Here is a 15,485-nt window from a genome sequence, read left to right on the forward strand (position 1 = left end):
TGATATGTATCAAAATGTATATGAGTTACATTACATATTTAGTTTACTATTCTTATCGTTGTGCCCATTTTACAAGTCCATAGGTAAAAAACCATGTAAATGATTCTAATGCCCACTATCTGCCATGGCCTGGTAATAGTTCGGACTTAAATCCGATTGAAAACCTATTCAACTAAATGAGTAGGGAAATTCTGAACAAGAAACCTGGGTCACCGAGGTAGCTAAGGGAAGTGCATATCAGTTCATAAAATATCCCCTGAATATATGTTTTTAGGCTAATTATATGAAACAGATTGCTAAAGATGTAGGCATTCAAATAATGCAATAAAGGCGTTAACATCATTCATGTTTCGTTGTCAGGGTTAGATCATCGAATCCAAAACTAATGGAATCAGAACAGCCTGGTCGCTCGAAGCAATGGTTTCAAATTTCGGCTCGAAACTAAGAAAATTTCTTTGTCTTATCACAGAATCCCATGAAAGGTCATAGGTGAAAAGATCGGGCGATCCGTCATTGATCATGGATCTTAATCGTCATATGATAATATGGCGATGATATAACTTCTTTTCCCAACGCTAATCCAATTTCGATCAATAGATCATTTTGGAAAGGAATGTTTACTGGAAACTTCATAGTGCTGTCGTCCTTCCGTCAGTCCCTCTAGACAGTCTTCCAACAAGCAGATCCTCAATTGTCAGTCATGAAACGTCTAAAAGAATATTTAACAGAATGTTTTTCCTCAACCAAAGAATCGAATGAAAAAAACCGTATAAACTTATATGATAATGTGCAACTGCTTAATACAAATGTAGTTTTAATTTCTTTGTGCTCGCTACTCCATCAATAACAGTTGTTGCTTGGATTCCCTAGTGATAAATTATTTCAAACACCACGAAATATGTTCACGGAGAAAATAACCACTCACTTCCTTCATATTCAATCAAGCGGATGCACTTTTAGATTCTGTGTAAGTATATCAATCCACATCTACAACAGAATGAACTTGCAAGAGGACTACTGAGATGGCGGTGATTAACATGTTTGCATACTAAGCTATATTAGTTGTGAAGAAAGCTGAATATTCATTCTCATGCTCTGAATAGATAAGGTGCGATATAGTGAAATCCCACAATCCTCTTCAAGTAGCAACCGGCGATTAAGTTTCCTTTAAAATATCAAGGTCATGGGAGAAGGACTACGCGCGGAAGCTCTACAAATGCAAGATCTCATTAACCTAGATCTCATTAGCATGCACAGTTACTAGTCGACATTTGCATAGGAGATTATAAGCTAGCTTACTCCTGAAATGAGCTTAAATTTAAGGAATGTCTCTTTGCGTGCACGTTTTAAACACTTCGAACAAATAAAAGACATTAAAAACATCCCGCTTTCCTTTATATCGATTTTAAATAAAACAATATGAATTTGTGTGAAAAATTCACAAATTAAGAACTTTCTATCCTATTTTTAATGTAATGAATGCTTTTAGTAGCGTTACTAAAACTTTTGGAGTGCTGCATTGCGTTATGCTATCATTCCATTTATCTTTTCTGTGATACGTCAAGTATTGCTATCGCTTAAAACTCAAAGATCATTAGATTAACTTCCAATAGGCTTCTCAAATTGCCAATTCTCAGACTGCTACCACTCGGCAAAGCATAATAGCTTTACATTATTTTTCAAATTTAATCATTCGATGACAGCTTAGAAAACTATTACAAATTTTGAGCTTCATAAAGCCCTTCTTAAACATCTAAATCGTTTTTTTACCTTTCTAATAAAATTTTTAATTAATAAATTAAAAATACCTTTAGTTTTAATCCATTCCTTTCATAATTTTAATTAATAAAAGATGTTACTATCACTGCATATTACCTACCATAGTACACAAATTAAAATAATAATTCAGTCAGAAATTATCCTTGAACCCTTATGAAACATACAGAAATATGTAGCCAAAATTAATGTTATACATTTAAAGATACTAAAGTTTTATAGGCCAAAAATTAGTTTTATATAATTAGAGTTAAATAATCAATTTTGGGTGGGACGAAAGATGATTGGCAACAGATCTACAATATAGACTGAGAGTGTTTCAAGCATAATGCCAGAGCTTTTCGGTTTTCCCCATGTGTAACGTGTATACGAGCCAGTTTCCCTTAGAAAGTCCTCCATGAAGGCATCCCTCCGTTTAGGCAGATAGCCCTCGTGTGCTTTGCCATAATTAAATAATCCAATCCAATCCAAAGTCAGAGCTTTTCATACGGATTATCCACGCTTTATATTCGGAGAAGATTCTTCGGGGTAGAAAAAAATGGTCTGAGTATTTTAAGATATAAAAGCACTGATAATGAAAATAAAATCGTTATTCTGAGTTTTCAACACTTGATAAATTTGAAAAGTTCAAAAATTTCGAAAACGTAATCGGATGGCTAAAGTATTGTTTATGTGTTTATAAACGCTGTTATTAAAATGTATTAATTATTTTACATTTTGCATAAATTTCTCATGAATTATTTTATAATTTTGCTACATATTGTATGAATTTGTTATTATTTTGTACAATGCTACCTTTTATTAAATAAAAATACCATCGTCGTAATGATTTATCAATTATCTTAAAGCTTGTAGCTGATGAATTCCGAGTGAAAAATAATATATATTACATATATGAAAAAACTATAAAGAAATTTTACGTAATAAATAGTAAAGTAATCAGTAATTAATCAGTCAGCTAATAAATATTGGATACTTTCACAGATATTAGTTACTGAAGTCCAATTTACTACAAAAATAATCACAATTCATTGAAAAAGTTAAAATTAAAAGGAAATACGAGCCAAATTCGTTTATTTATTTGGAATATTATACTCTTGAGCGAGACAAGTAATAATTGATGTATTGCTGATCTCATTCAACAATGTTGGTCTCATAGTTGGTATTCGTTAATGGTACTCAGATACTCGAACATAATATTTCTTTAACGGCCCCCTATAATATCTAAAAGACAAAAAAAAAAAAAAAAAAAAATCAATCTTGGTTTAAAGAATAAATAAAATACATCATAAAAAATTTCAGATGAGGTTTCCGTTTCCTTATATATTTTGAAGAGTAAACTTTTAAGAGAGCTCGAAACATCGTTCGTAACTCATTGAAAAACTAAAATAAATCTTTTGTAACTACTTTTGTTATTAACAGAAAGTTTGCAAGAAGTAAATATTGTTCCGTTCTACAAGTTTGGAGTAATTGATTTGTAGTAATTGATGATAATACTTGATTAACAATCAAAACACAATTAATTCGCCATTAAACACTATTACACAGAATAGTTCCAAAGATATGTTTATACTCATCAAAAAACTACGAGAGACACACTGAAACAATCAGCAACACAGCCTATAACGGTGAAGACAGCTTCACGGCAAAGCAGCTCCCGAAGGAGTTACAGCTCCAGACTCGGTCGATCGCTCTCAAGCTAATCTCTGAATTGAGGACACTACTTTCTCCCCGGACAGGCAGGGTATATATAGCTTTAACCTACCTTCGAGGATATTTCCAATAAAACCTATAAAAACACGTTCTAGAATTTTCTCGCTCCGTCTATGGCATATTGCCAATTATTTCACCAAATATCGTCAATAAAAAGCACATTTTCCTACATTTGATAAATTTCTTTTGTTGCTAATCGTCCTAACTTGAACATAATCTAAATCAGGTCCACATATTTATCATGACAAAGAGAAAGAAAGCGCTATATAAGAAGCGTCAGTAGCCAAGACCTTGGGTATGTTATCAGCGACAGTTACTCAGCTTCTTTAGTATTGAATGGCGATCTGCTCAAAGAAGAATTTAAAGATCTTCTACACCATTTCCTTTACTATCATTCTCCCGATGGACTTTGGGTTTGAGGTATTAGAAATGTCCCCATGTCGCTTAGGCATTACATATTTAAAAGAAACATCCCTCTCCGGAAATCGAGCCCAGGTCCAACAATATGGTAAATTGGCACCGTTAACAAACATATCGAGGGTTTGGCTTGTTTTAGTATTTGATTATGTCAAAGCACTCGAGGGCTATCTGCCTGAATGAAGGGATGCCTTCGTGGAAGATTTTTTTAAAGGAAACCTGCTTGTATACTCCTTACACATGGGGAATACAACGAAAAGGCCCAAGCAGGCAGTTCATTCGTAGGATTCGAAACTCGGAAATACTAGTGTCTCGTGGGCTCAACATACTGATAAGGGCGGCTGATAAGTTTCTGTAAAGACGATTACATGTTTGGCTATTTCTTTGCTGTTAAGAAACTAATTGGTAAGAACACATTTAAAATGCATGAATTGTATTTTATTAGTGAAAAAAGTAATTAATTTTAAATTAAGAAATATTTATTTCTATTACAGTTAATTAATAGAGACTGTTGAAAATGTTTAAGCTTGAATAATAAATACTTTTCAAATTTCCTTTTTTGCTTCTATTTTTGCATATTTGTAAGTAAGTATTTCAATCTTTAATATCGTAACCGTAATTTCCACTGTCATTATGAAAATTTATTACCCCGTATCAGTTAGAAAAGCAAAAGTCTAATTGAGTTTATAAGCTTCCACGCTTCTCTCCTTAGATTATTAAGTTTTCCGAGGAATCAACATCATTTACTCTTTTTGAAAATTAGTGCAGTTTATTATCACATAAAACTTCTCTCCGATATCAAAATAAAGTGTGATAAACACTCTAAGCCCACTGGTAATGACACTGCAAAGATTTTCAATACGACTTTTCACACCGCAAATACGTATTCCAACTGTTTGATAACTAAGCAAGAAATAAAGTTTTAATATTCATGTTTTTTTGTCTTTTCAAAGAAATTTAATATGGACCTATCACGTTTAAGTAAGGAAAAAGAAATAAAATATATCTTTGCTCTGGTTTTAACTTTATTAAATAATTCGTCGTATTTCCTCGTTTAGTTAGATCTCGGAATCAGTACTTAAGAGTCGTTTAGGTTTCAAGCTGATGCGTCGCTGCTTTATGGTATTTAAATTAAAATAACATGCAAACCAATCTTTCATAATTCATTGGTAATAAATCGACCGATATTATAAGATTAATATTTTCAATGAACTTCGATGTGCTTCAAATTTACAAATCGACTCTTAATGATTTTAGGATCTTTAAATTTATTTAGATTATAATCTTATGAGCTAACTAAATCATAAATGTTCTACATACAGAATTTTATGCTTAACTTAAATTTAAAATAAAAAAATTACAAGTCGTGAGATTGTAATTTTAAGGTTTTTGTACCTTTGAAATTTCTAAAGCTGAACTGCGAAATTTCTATTCGTATCAGCCATGTAATGACAAAAACGAAATGATTGTCTGATTTTTCATAGTTTTTTTATGATATCTATTTATCTATCTATATCCCTATACATCGATTGATATATATATATATATATATATATAATATTATATTATATTATTCTAATTTACAAATCGACTAATTCTAATTTACAAATCGTGATTTCGACGAGTGTTCGACGAGCTTAGCTTCGACGAGTGTTCAAACATAACACTTTCACTGCATGGAAAAGTGTTCTTACCAAGTGAGCCATCCATTTAGTAAAACTCGGTAATTTCCACTTATTTCTCATGAGATTCGCATTATTTAGATTTGACTAATACATTTTACCGAGTGTGCCTGTTCGAATTCTGGGCCTTCTGTTTGAAGCTAGACATGCTCTAGTCAAACGCAAAGATGAAAGGCAGTTCTATTACATTGTAAAAGTTTCATTTAAAATAAAGTGAATAAAGTGTCAAATCAAAACTTTTATCCCAGCTGCAGATTGAATCATCATCTCCTTCTCCCGGACAGGTATTCTTATTAGGCAATCCCTATTGGGAAGTGTGAACAGATATAGCTAATTTCTGCTTACTAATGAGACTTGTTTTATTTGATTTGACTAACTGATGTGATCAGGTGAGCACGTCCTATTCTCTTCATTTTACTGTCTAGAATCTCACTGTTTTGCGTGGCATCTACTATGTCAATACTCTATGTGTAGAATTAAGAGAATTATCGCTATGTCTAGATAAACAACAAAAACGTAAGAAGTGCGTAAAAGACACTTTTCTTAAGAAATAATTACCGTTGAACAGAAGTCACTTCTTGAACAACCTTCATATACTACTGCATAAATCAAAAATAATGAATTTCAAATTAAACTAAGTTAAACCCTCAATACAGCCCCAAGACTACATAGAAGTGATTAGTGCGCCAACTAGCTTAAACTTATATCAGAGTGAAAGCACTATTGGTAAGAATAAAAAGCAACGAGTAGATAGACTTCTATCGTAGAATTTCAAGTAGTAACGTATCCTTTAGCAGGCGGAATACGCTCTGACTAAAATGTCTAAAACTTCTCTTTAAATACTGTCTCTTCCTACCTTATTTAAATACTTGCGAGCTAAAATTTACCTTCTGGCAGCAAGAAGGAAAGGGAGATATGACAGTATAGATAAATGAACATAAAATGGCTGATTACATAAAATGAATAAATAGTTTACATCATTCAGCTGAATGCTTCTCTGCAAAGTGTAACGAAGGTGGACGATTTTTTTCACTATTATAAAGACCTTAGTTTTTAGAAAGATCTTTCCCCAGGAGATTTTCCTTTCCCATAAATACCTTAGTCGAGGTATGTAGAAAGTGCGCCCGTAAAGTAACCGGACAAGTTAAAAGATCACACGATAAAATAAGAAAGACGAAAGAATAAATGCATTTTTAGAAAGAGTGACATCTCAACTCTTATTAAAGACAGTTTGACCTGGTTATTTTGTCTTTCGCATATCAAAAGTCCAGAGTCTGAGGAGACACTCTGAAAAAAAATGATATGGAATAACATTATAACCTGGAACGTTAGAGATGATTCGAGCAGTTTATGCGTCGTTAGCAAGAAAGATACAATTATTTTAAGTGAGGGAGCGAAAGCACTGAAGATGAACCAACGGAACGACGGCCTTCAACTTGATAAGGAAAATGTGGAGAAAATTCGTTCTTTGATGAAATCTGATGGACGTGTAATAACTCAGCAACTTTCAGACATGCTTGGGTTAAGCAAAGAAAGCTTTAGGTTAAGTTTAATCGCAAATCTCAAAATGAGGTTGGTGTACGATATGTGCCTCGGATATAGATCGAACAGCAGAAGGAAGACAGAAAATCTTGCTATGAAGTTTTGTTAACTAGTACGAAACAGGAGAACAATTTCTTCAAGTTTATCACAACAGGATATGAGACCTGGTATCTATAACAGTACACAGGAACAAAAAGACAAAGTGCGTATTGGCGCTCTGGAAAGTACCGTCTTCTTCCATGCATACACACACACACACACAAAAAAAAAAAAAAAAAAAAAAGATATCGATATCATTGATCGCATTTTTTGATTACAAAGGACTTGTTCGCCATGAATGTTTCCCTGAAAAACAAATAATTAATCAATATTTTTACACTGAGGAGTTCTTCCCGTTAAGAAGCAGGATAAGGAGAGTTAGGAAGGAGCTTTAATTATTTTGAGGAAGATAAATTTATTTGAAGGTCAGTAAATACTTTTCTTATTTACAATGAATTGTCTGGTTACTTTATGGGGGCATCTTGTAAAACACATTGGAGACCAATAGAAGAATAACGTGACGCGGTTCCGAGAGATCCCAAAAGCAGCCCAAACAGAAGGAAACAAAATAAGCATAAGCAACAAACTAGTGAAATAAAGCAACAAATGTGACAAATATTAAATTTTAAGGCTTTGATAACACACTCAAATAGGCGGGACCTTTATAATGTATTTCTTTACGTCTTAAAGATTTTCTAACCAAAATAATATAATAATTTACTGCAGAAAGAAATAATTAATAAATAGCTCTTGTTTCGTCAGTGAAACTTCCGACTGATACGTTATTAGCATTTTAATCAAATATGAATTAATGCATTAATATAATTTTTCTAGGCTACGAAAGTATAATTGCGATTATTTTAAAAACTGAGAGTAAATTTATAGAATCCAAGAAGAACTAATAGATCTCAGTTATAAACTCAGTTTATGATCGTTTACAATACCCGATATTGAAAAATGCAACACCAAGAAGAAGAGGCCCGAAAATTATGTAAATTTCAAGGTAGACGCACTTCATCGAGTTATTCGATTGTTTGAAATGCGCAGCTCTGCAGCGTACGTTGATGAGATACAAAAGAAGGAACTTGCAGAATGTTCAGTTTTCGTGCCGTTATTTCTGCTATGAAAATCATCTTAGAAAATTTTCTCTTGTCTCAGAAGACGCGAGTAATAGCAGAGAATGTCAGACCGTCGTTAACGGAGACAGTTCCAGCAGACATACGGTTTTACGAGGAGCATGGTGATCGAACGGAGAAGGACAGGCTGGTCCATACGGCTAATTTCAGCTGACACACACCTGGACGCATCCACAGTGTACCGGCTGTGGCGACGATGGATGGAAGAAGGAAATGTAACAACTTTGAAGGGTGTCAGTTCTACCTCCATTCTGCAGCATTTTCAAGACACCCTGGAGTTTCCCATATCGACCAGAACCGTTTCCGAACTAATGGGCTGCACTCGTGGGGTTCCTTAAGAGGACTTCTATTGACCCCAGATTATAGACGCCAACGTCTGCAATGGTGCCGGGCTCGAGCAATGTGGATGAAGCAATGGACAGGGTTGCGTTCTCAGATGAGTAACGCTTCTGTTTCTCCAATAATAGTCGCCGTGTACGAATGAGGCGTCGATGTGGATACAGGTTCAGTCCAGCAGCAATAGTGAAAGGCTGCACAGCACGAAAACGACAATCATGGTCAGGAGCGCACGATTCCAGGTCACCTCTAGTTCGTACTCAGGGCAGTATGACAACCCAACGATACGTGGCTGATGTGCTGCAGTCGGTGACATTCCAATGCCTTCAGAGAGTGCCCAATGCCTTTTATCAGCAGGACAAGACTCAGCAAATACATCTCTCATCAGCCAACGCGCTTTGCAAGGTGTACAGATCTATTCTCTCCTGGCAAATAGTTGACAAGGAATGGAGAGCCATTCCTCAGGACACCACAGGAGTTGTCCTACTGACGCTGTTCTCGCTCTTTATTATGCATATCATTTATAAATAAAGATCACTTATTATTCGTTCCTGTCTTTCACTCTATGCTGAGTTTCATCGCGTTCTCGCCACTCCTTTTTGGCGCTGCATTTTCAATGTCGAGTAGTGTGTGAACAACTGAGGAAAAGCTAATGTTATGCAAGTAAAAACACCGGAACAATAAAAAAAGTGTATCTAATTAACGCATTAAAACACTGAATTTCTGGACAATAATCATTTCAAATAATTTTAATTTTAGGAAACGATGAGATTTTCTTATTATAGGGTCCATAACTAGTTAAGAAAAGAGAAAGGAGTATACATGAGGCTGTTTATGTAACAACAAAAAATTATTATCATTTTTAGATTTTTTCACTCTTTCCGTTTCGCTATATTAAATGTGTATTAAATGACAAAAACTTAAATGCACAAGTACATAAACATGAGTTTTAATAAAAATTAAGCATTCACCTTGAAAGTCTTAATCATAAGCTCTATGCAACTTAGAATTACATTAAACTTTTCTTTAACTAATATTTCTTCCCTATTTGGGAAATTAATACTGAGAGTGAGTCACAAAAGTTTAGTAATAACCTGTGCCTATTTCATTAAGTAATAACCTGTGCCTATTTATTTGTTCAACTAATATTTTCACGTAGAAAAGAATAAAATATTTATTATGTAGCATCTAATAGATGTCATTTTTTTAATTTTAGTTTCATAAAATTTAAAATTTTTCCAGTGATTGATTTACAGGAAGCTTTAGCAATTACTGTTATTTTGAGAATTTTACGACTAACACTCAAAATTATTTGTTTGCGCACTGTTAATTGGCAGATATTATCAAAGTATTAAAATGTAAATGTCAATATTAATTCATTTAAAATATTGCTTAACATTATCAGTTTCTGCTATTTTTATCTGATATCGGATTACTTTTTATTTGCCTCTTATGTCATTTATTGAAGCATGAAAACGAGCACAACGGAAACAATTTTATGCAATTTATTTGAAAACTATATTCTTGAGAAAGAAAGTAATAATAGGTCAGATCTGTTTTAAACAAAAATATGTCAGAATTTTGTTCATGTTCTTAAGCTAGCAAAGTATTTTGCTTTAGAAAATGGAAGCGTCAAGTTTGAATTCTAAGCATTGCTTATTAACAAATGGTATAGTTTAAATAGCTTTTTTTATTAAGCTACAATCAAACATACGTTTTACATATTTTGAGCCCACAGAAAAATATGGCTTAAATTTTTTAAGAGGGTTTAATTTATGATACAGGTTTTAAATATATACTATTTTCCTTTTATCTATGAAGCTTATTGTCACACAAGGTTTCTAACTATTCATTACTTCATACTAAAACATTAAAAAATAACAAAATAAGTCCCAACTTAAATGACGTCTCTCTAGCTACAAAAAGATAAATCAGGGATATTTTAACAGTTCTAATGCATTAATCTGAGCAATATTTGTAAATTGAATCGCAAATTTTTATTTAAGCTCTCACTTGTGCCACTGATCCTCAAAACAATCCAAAGTTCGCGAGAATGCACACAAAAAAAGATTCTTTCTTCTTCATTTGTGCTCCAATTTCGGAGCTGAGAAAACCAACACTTCGAAGGAGAAAAAATAAACAATGAAGAAGAGGGGGGTAAAAAAAAAGAAAAATTGCTCATTTCCTTCCCTTTCCCCCATTCGTCTTTCGTTGGAAAGCGTAGACAACACGAGAGAGAAAAAGTTTACAAAAATAAATAAGCCAAAAAATTTTTTTCAGAAGTCTCCTCCATCCCTGTCATTAGCTGGGTCCTTTTTTAATGAGACCATTAAGAGCGACACGTAGCGCAAACAAAACGTTACTCGCAGCTTCCGTCTCGCAGCTAAATCTCTCTGTACTCTTCCACGCGTTCTCCTCACCCCATCCCTTTTACCCAAACGGCGCTGTGATATGTTTGTGGAAGGATTTCCGAAGTAGGGTTACCAAATTTTGGCAATTTATCGATTGTTTAATAACGCCAAGTACGTTGAAGCTTTCCAGAATAGTCAAATTTTATTCAAAATCAAGATTTCTAAATAAGCACAGCTGTCAGCAGACTTATTCTATTGACTATGAGTAATTACTGTTATATTTAAAAAAGCTGAAAACTTTTCGTATGAATACCATTTTAATGTTAGTTTAGTTCATGGGAAACAATTTCATTAATTAAACACGGTATATTATGTGAGGAATATGTACTTAGAGGAAGGTATGTCTCCTTGGAAAATTTTCTAAGGCAAAAATTCTCATATTTGCATTTACATGAGGCAAACAACAATAGTTTCATACATCACGAAGATATCAGGCTTCAGAGGCCGAGAGATTCTCTAGTGGTTGAGCGGCAATATCGTTGAACACTAGTAGTTTTTTCCCTAATTCGAATCCTGGCAGACGGAGTGGGTGCATAGGCGTTATCATATTTTTCCTATGTGTAACATAGATACACGCCAGTTTCCCTTAGAAAGCCTCCGCGAAGCCATCCTTTTCCTTATACATAGCCATATACTTAAATACATAAATTTTGCGTGTTTTGGCATAATCGAAATCATTAGAAGCAAATCTAAATCCTCTACGGGCTGTCGATCCTTCACGGGGGTTGCCGATTGGCTGTTTTACTGTTTTCTCATACGCGACGTGATTATGAGCTATTTCCTTTTAGAAATTCCTTCATGAACACATTTTTATTCTTAAACAGATAGCCCTTGGAATCTTTCCCATAATATAAAGTAATCCAAATCTTAATCTTTTGTAACGTTAACCATTCACTGACCATTCCTAGAATTTTCGGAAATATTTAGCCATACAGAAAAGAATAACGTACACACGCTGATGATTGATGATCATAGTGTATTGCCGCAATATCATCCACTGATGGTAAAGGTGTTTCTTTTAGTATTTATATCTTCAAAGGATTTCCTTTTAGACAGTTCGATGTAGACTATTTAAAGTGTCTGTTGTTTTAAGTTCGCGGGGTTTTGTCTTGACATTTTATTTACCCATTGGCGGTCTTTAGCCGTTTACAGGCGGTGGCCACTACTAAGCCCGGAAGCGATTGTTCTCTTTATTATGGAGGCCTCTCATAGGTGCACCACTGTTGATTCCTACGAAGGGGTGGACAAATTTCATCCATATCTTCTCCGGGATTCAAACCCGAGGGCTTGGGTATAACAGTCAGATTCACTAACCATTTTTCCTTTATGGGCCCTGTATCGACAAAATAGAAAATATTTTTTATTTCTGAGGGACTAATTCTTAAGCACCTGTTGTAACTAATTGTTTCAAGTGTGAATCTGCATACAAAAAGGAGGTTTTTGTAAATTATATTACATTTTTAATTTTTGTGGGTCATGTTTTATATTGTTTTTTATTATTACCATTAACAAGCAACTTAGGATACATTCATTACAGATATAAATTTGTAAAAATATTAATCTATAATATTAAAAATTATACGAACAAGAAATAATTCATAAATAAGGGTATTGTATAACAATTTGTTATTGAGATTAATATTCATTAACTATTGCTAAAAAGAGATAAAAAAGTACATAGAGTGACTGAGCAGAATGCAGCAGTCTATAAGTAATATTGTGTCCAAAGAAATAACTGAAATATTTAGCTCATTATTTTAATGACCCGCGTATTTTGGCGTAAAACGTACGTGAGCTGAAAATGGCGTCAGATTACAGATATTTGCGTACTACGCGTTACTACATCTCAATCTGTCAAACTTGTATATAACTACATCTATGATCTGTTAAAAATCCTTTATCAGTAAAACAAAACTTTTTCGATTTTATGCTACACAATCAAATGTAAAAAAATACAAAACTTAAAATTACTCGAGAGGGAATTTAAATCATACTACAAGTTTGAAGAAAAATTTAATTCTTTATTTAAAGGAAATTTTTCGTTTGATTGTTTTTAATCATTCGTTTCAAAAAGTTTTATGGCAGAATCACTAAAATGGACGACACTATCTAAATTTTAGAAAAGAAAACTCATCATTATATGTAATGTAAGTACATTTTGAAAAGATGTCTCAATATAACACATATATATGCAGAGAAATACATCCAAATGAAACATTCAATTCAAACTTAATTGGTAGAATAAAAGCATAATTAAAAGGTGATATTTTACGTCAATTGGACATTCTTCTATTATAGAAAGGCTTATATAAAATATGTTTAAAGACACGTACGTGAAAAATTTAAAATAAACCTTGCGATTCGAAACAAAACTTTGACTTGCATATTCGAAGATGCTCGCACAAATTATTTTCCCACGTATTAACTTAATATTAGCAATGCGTGTGCTTACAAGCATGTATACACAAACTGATGAACAAAATTGATCAGAACGCTACAGAAGTAGGTACTTGCCCTGGCACTCAACATGCCGAAAGTATTCTATACCTTGCACAAGTTGCATTCAAACATTTTGAGAGTCATTAGGTTGTTTTGAAGTAGGAGACATGAAAAATGAGCAAATGCATTGCCGTACTCGAACTTGGACCTCTCGAATACGCGCCGAGTGTACTACCGTTGCAATACGAAGGCATGCAGAAAAGAGGAAGAAAATACCTTATACACTCCCCTCTTTTAAAGGACTACTAGGGATTACGGGACCCAATCGCCAAATCCTGGTGGTGAAGAATCATCCACCACCTTTTAGTTCGGGCGCCACTGTAGAGACATTAAGTTTTTTTGGAAGCAGGAAAGGTTAAAAAATGTGTAATGCCTTCCCCGGCTCACGAACCTGGACTTCTCGAATACGCACCGAGTGTGCTACTGTTACACCACGAAGGCATGCAAAAAGGAGGGAGAAAATACTATATACACTAAAAGAACATTGCATAAGCATTAGAAGTATAGACAGTACACATATACACATGTGTAAATGTTATATACAAATTTAGATTATTTAAACATGAATAACAAATTATGATGTAGAATAACAGTTTTTAATAACGGTATGTGGTGCATATTGTAATAGAACAAAATATACGAAATGGTATATGATTATGTACATTTTTGACTCATTAGTCGATCTCTGGGATGAAAGGAAAGCTGTTGTTTGAGGAAAGCAATCGCTTACGATAGCACAGTAATTTAAAATATGGAACAGTTTTGAGGGAACATAAAAACTAGACTTTGTGTTTCCCGCCTCCGCTGTTCAGTTCGAAGATTTAAGTTTTGCAATATGCTCCTCACTTGTATTGGTGCAAAAAAACGCACAAGGAATTGTGCTGGCTTCTCTCTCGATATTGGCACTGATCTCAGGTTTTCATTCCAAATCGCTTCAGATAGCTGAAAAATACCCATGACCGATTAAGAGCTGTATCAGTGACTGGCTCTTTCTATGTTTATTCATTTTGACTTTGGACAGATATGAAACGAAGGATCATCGCTCCTACCATTTGCTCGTCAGGTGCACATTTGTTATGTACTCGATATAATACAACGGAAGTAGCACTGGCTGTTCTGGCCTAGTTTATTTATTTATTTATTTATCACCACCGAGCAGGCTTCTGACCTAAGGTGTTTACCAAACAGAATAGCGCTTGCTCAGAGGGAGATCAAGTACAATTCAGCAGCCGCCACCACCAGGTTAGGGCTATACATCTTTTTTAAACAAACTCAGAGAGTGCATACAGTAGTAGTATTTAATAAACAAAAACAACTTGCATTTATATGCTACATATAATTCAGAGTTATATGTTGGTATTTAATATAATAAAAACAAAGTTGCTGGTTAAATTTTACAAATACTTAATATGATAAGCAAAACAAAAAAATAAAATAAAAATTTTAAAAAAATCTAAAAGGTTTCAGATGCTAAATTACCTCCAAAGTGGCGTTTTTTTAACGTTTTGTGTGTTATCTTTATTTATTAAATAGCATGTTCTTCGCACTTAAACCAAAAAATTCAGTTCAACAGCAATATCGCAAAATAATTTTTAAATGAGCATATCTTTAGAATTTCCAATACGCTGTTCGGCGCGCTAGAGATAAAGAGGTTTCTCCCTCGTAGAGTGCTGCCATTGCTCACTTTTAAATCTTAAAGTTTTTTAATCAAAAATTCGTTAAAGTTTTACAAAATATGCAATTGATAATAAAACTAATTCAAAATTTGGGCTTCCAGATGCCATATTCGGGAGAAAATGTACGTTATTCAATATTGGATGGCTCTAGGTACCATTGCTTTATCACAATGTGAGAAACATACATACATTTATGCAAATTCTTCATTATTTAATGTCATTAAATAAAATACAGGGAGATAATATTTGGTGCCAACA

General features: G+C 33.6%; 1 protein-coding gene across 12 annotated transcripts in view; it reads right to left on the reverse strand.

Moving 5' to 3' along the window:
* The window catches only part of LOC118185753 (uncharacterized), a 555,072-nt gene that overhangs the window by 171,863 nt on the left and 367,724 nt on the right, over positions 1-15,485 (reverse strand). The window contains exon 6 of one of the 12 annotated variants that reach the window (XM_085823618.1): positions 2,847-3,000. The exons of the other annotated variants lie outside the window; for them this stretch is intronic. Within the exon in view, the coding sequence (XP_085679744.1) occupies positions 2,981-3,000 (20 nt within the window). The 3' untranslated portion in view covers positions 2,847-2,980. Of the gene's footprint in view, positions 1-2,846; positions 3,001-15,485 lie in introns of those variants that run through there. 12 annotated transcript variants of the gene reach the window in all.

This window comes from Stegodyphus dumicola, chromosome 9 (genome assembly GCF_044657685.1).
Source record: "Stegodyphus dumicola isolate Sdum_Otavi_A_Nest chromosome 9, ASM4465768v1".
NCBI classification, from domain to species: domain Eukaryota; kingdom Metazoa; phylum Arthropoda; class Arachnida; order Araneae; family Eresidae; genus Stegodyphus; species Stegodyphus dumicola.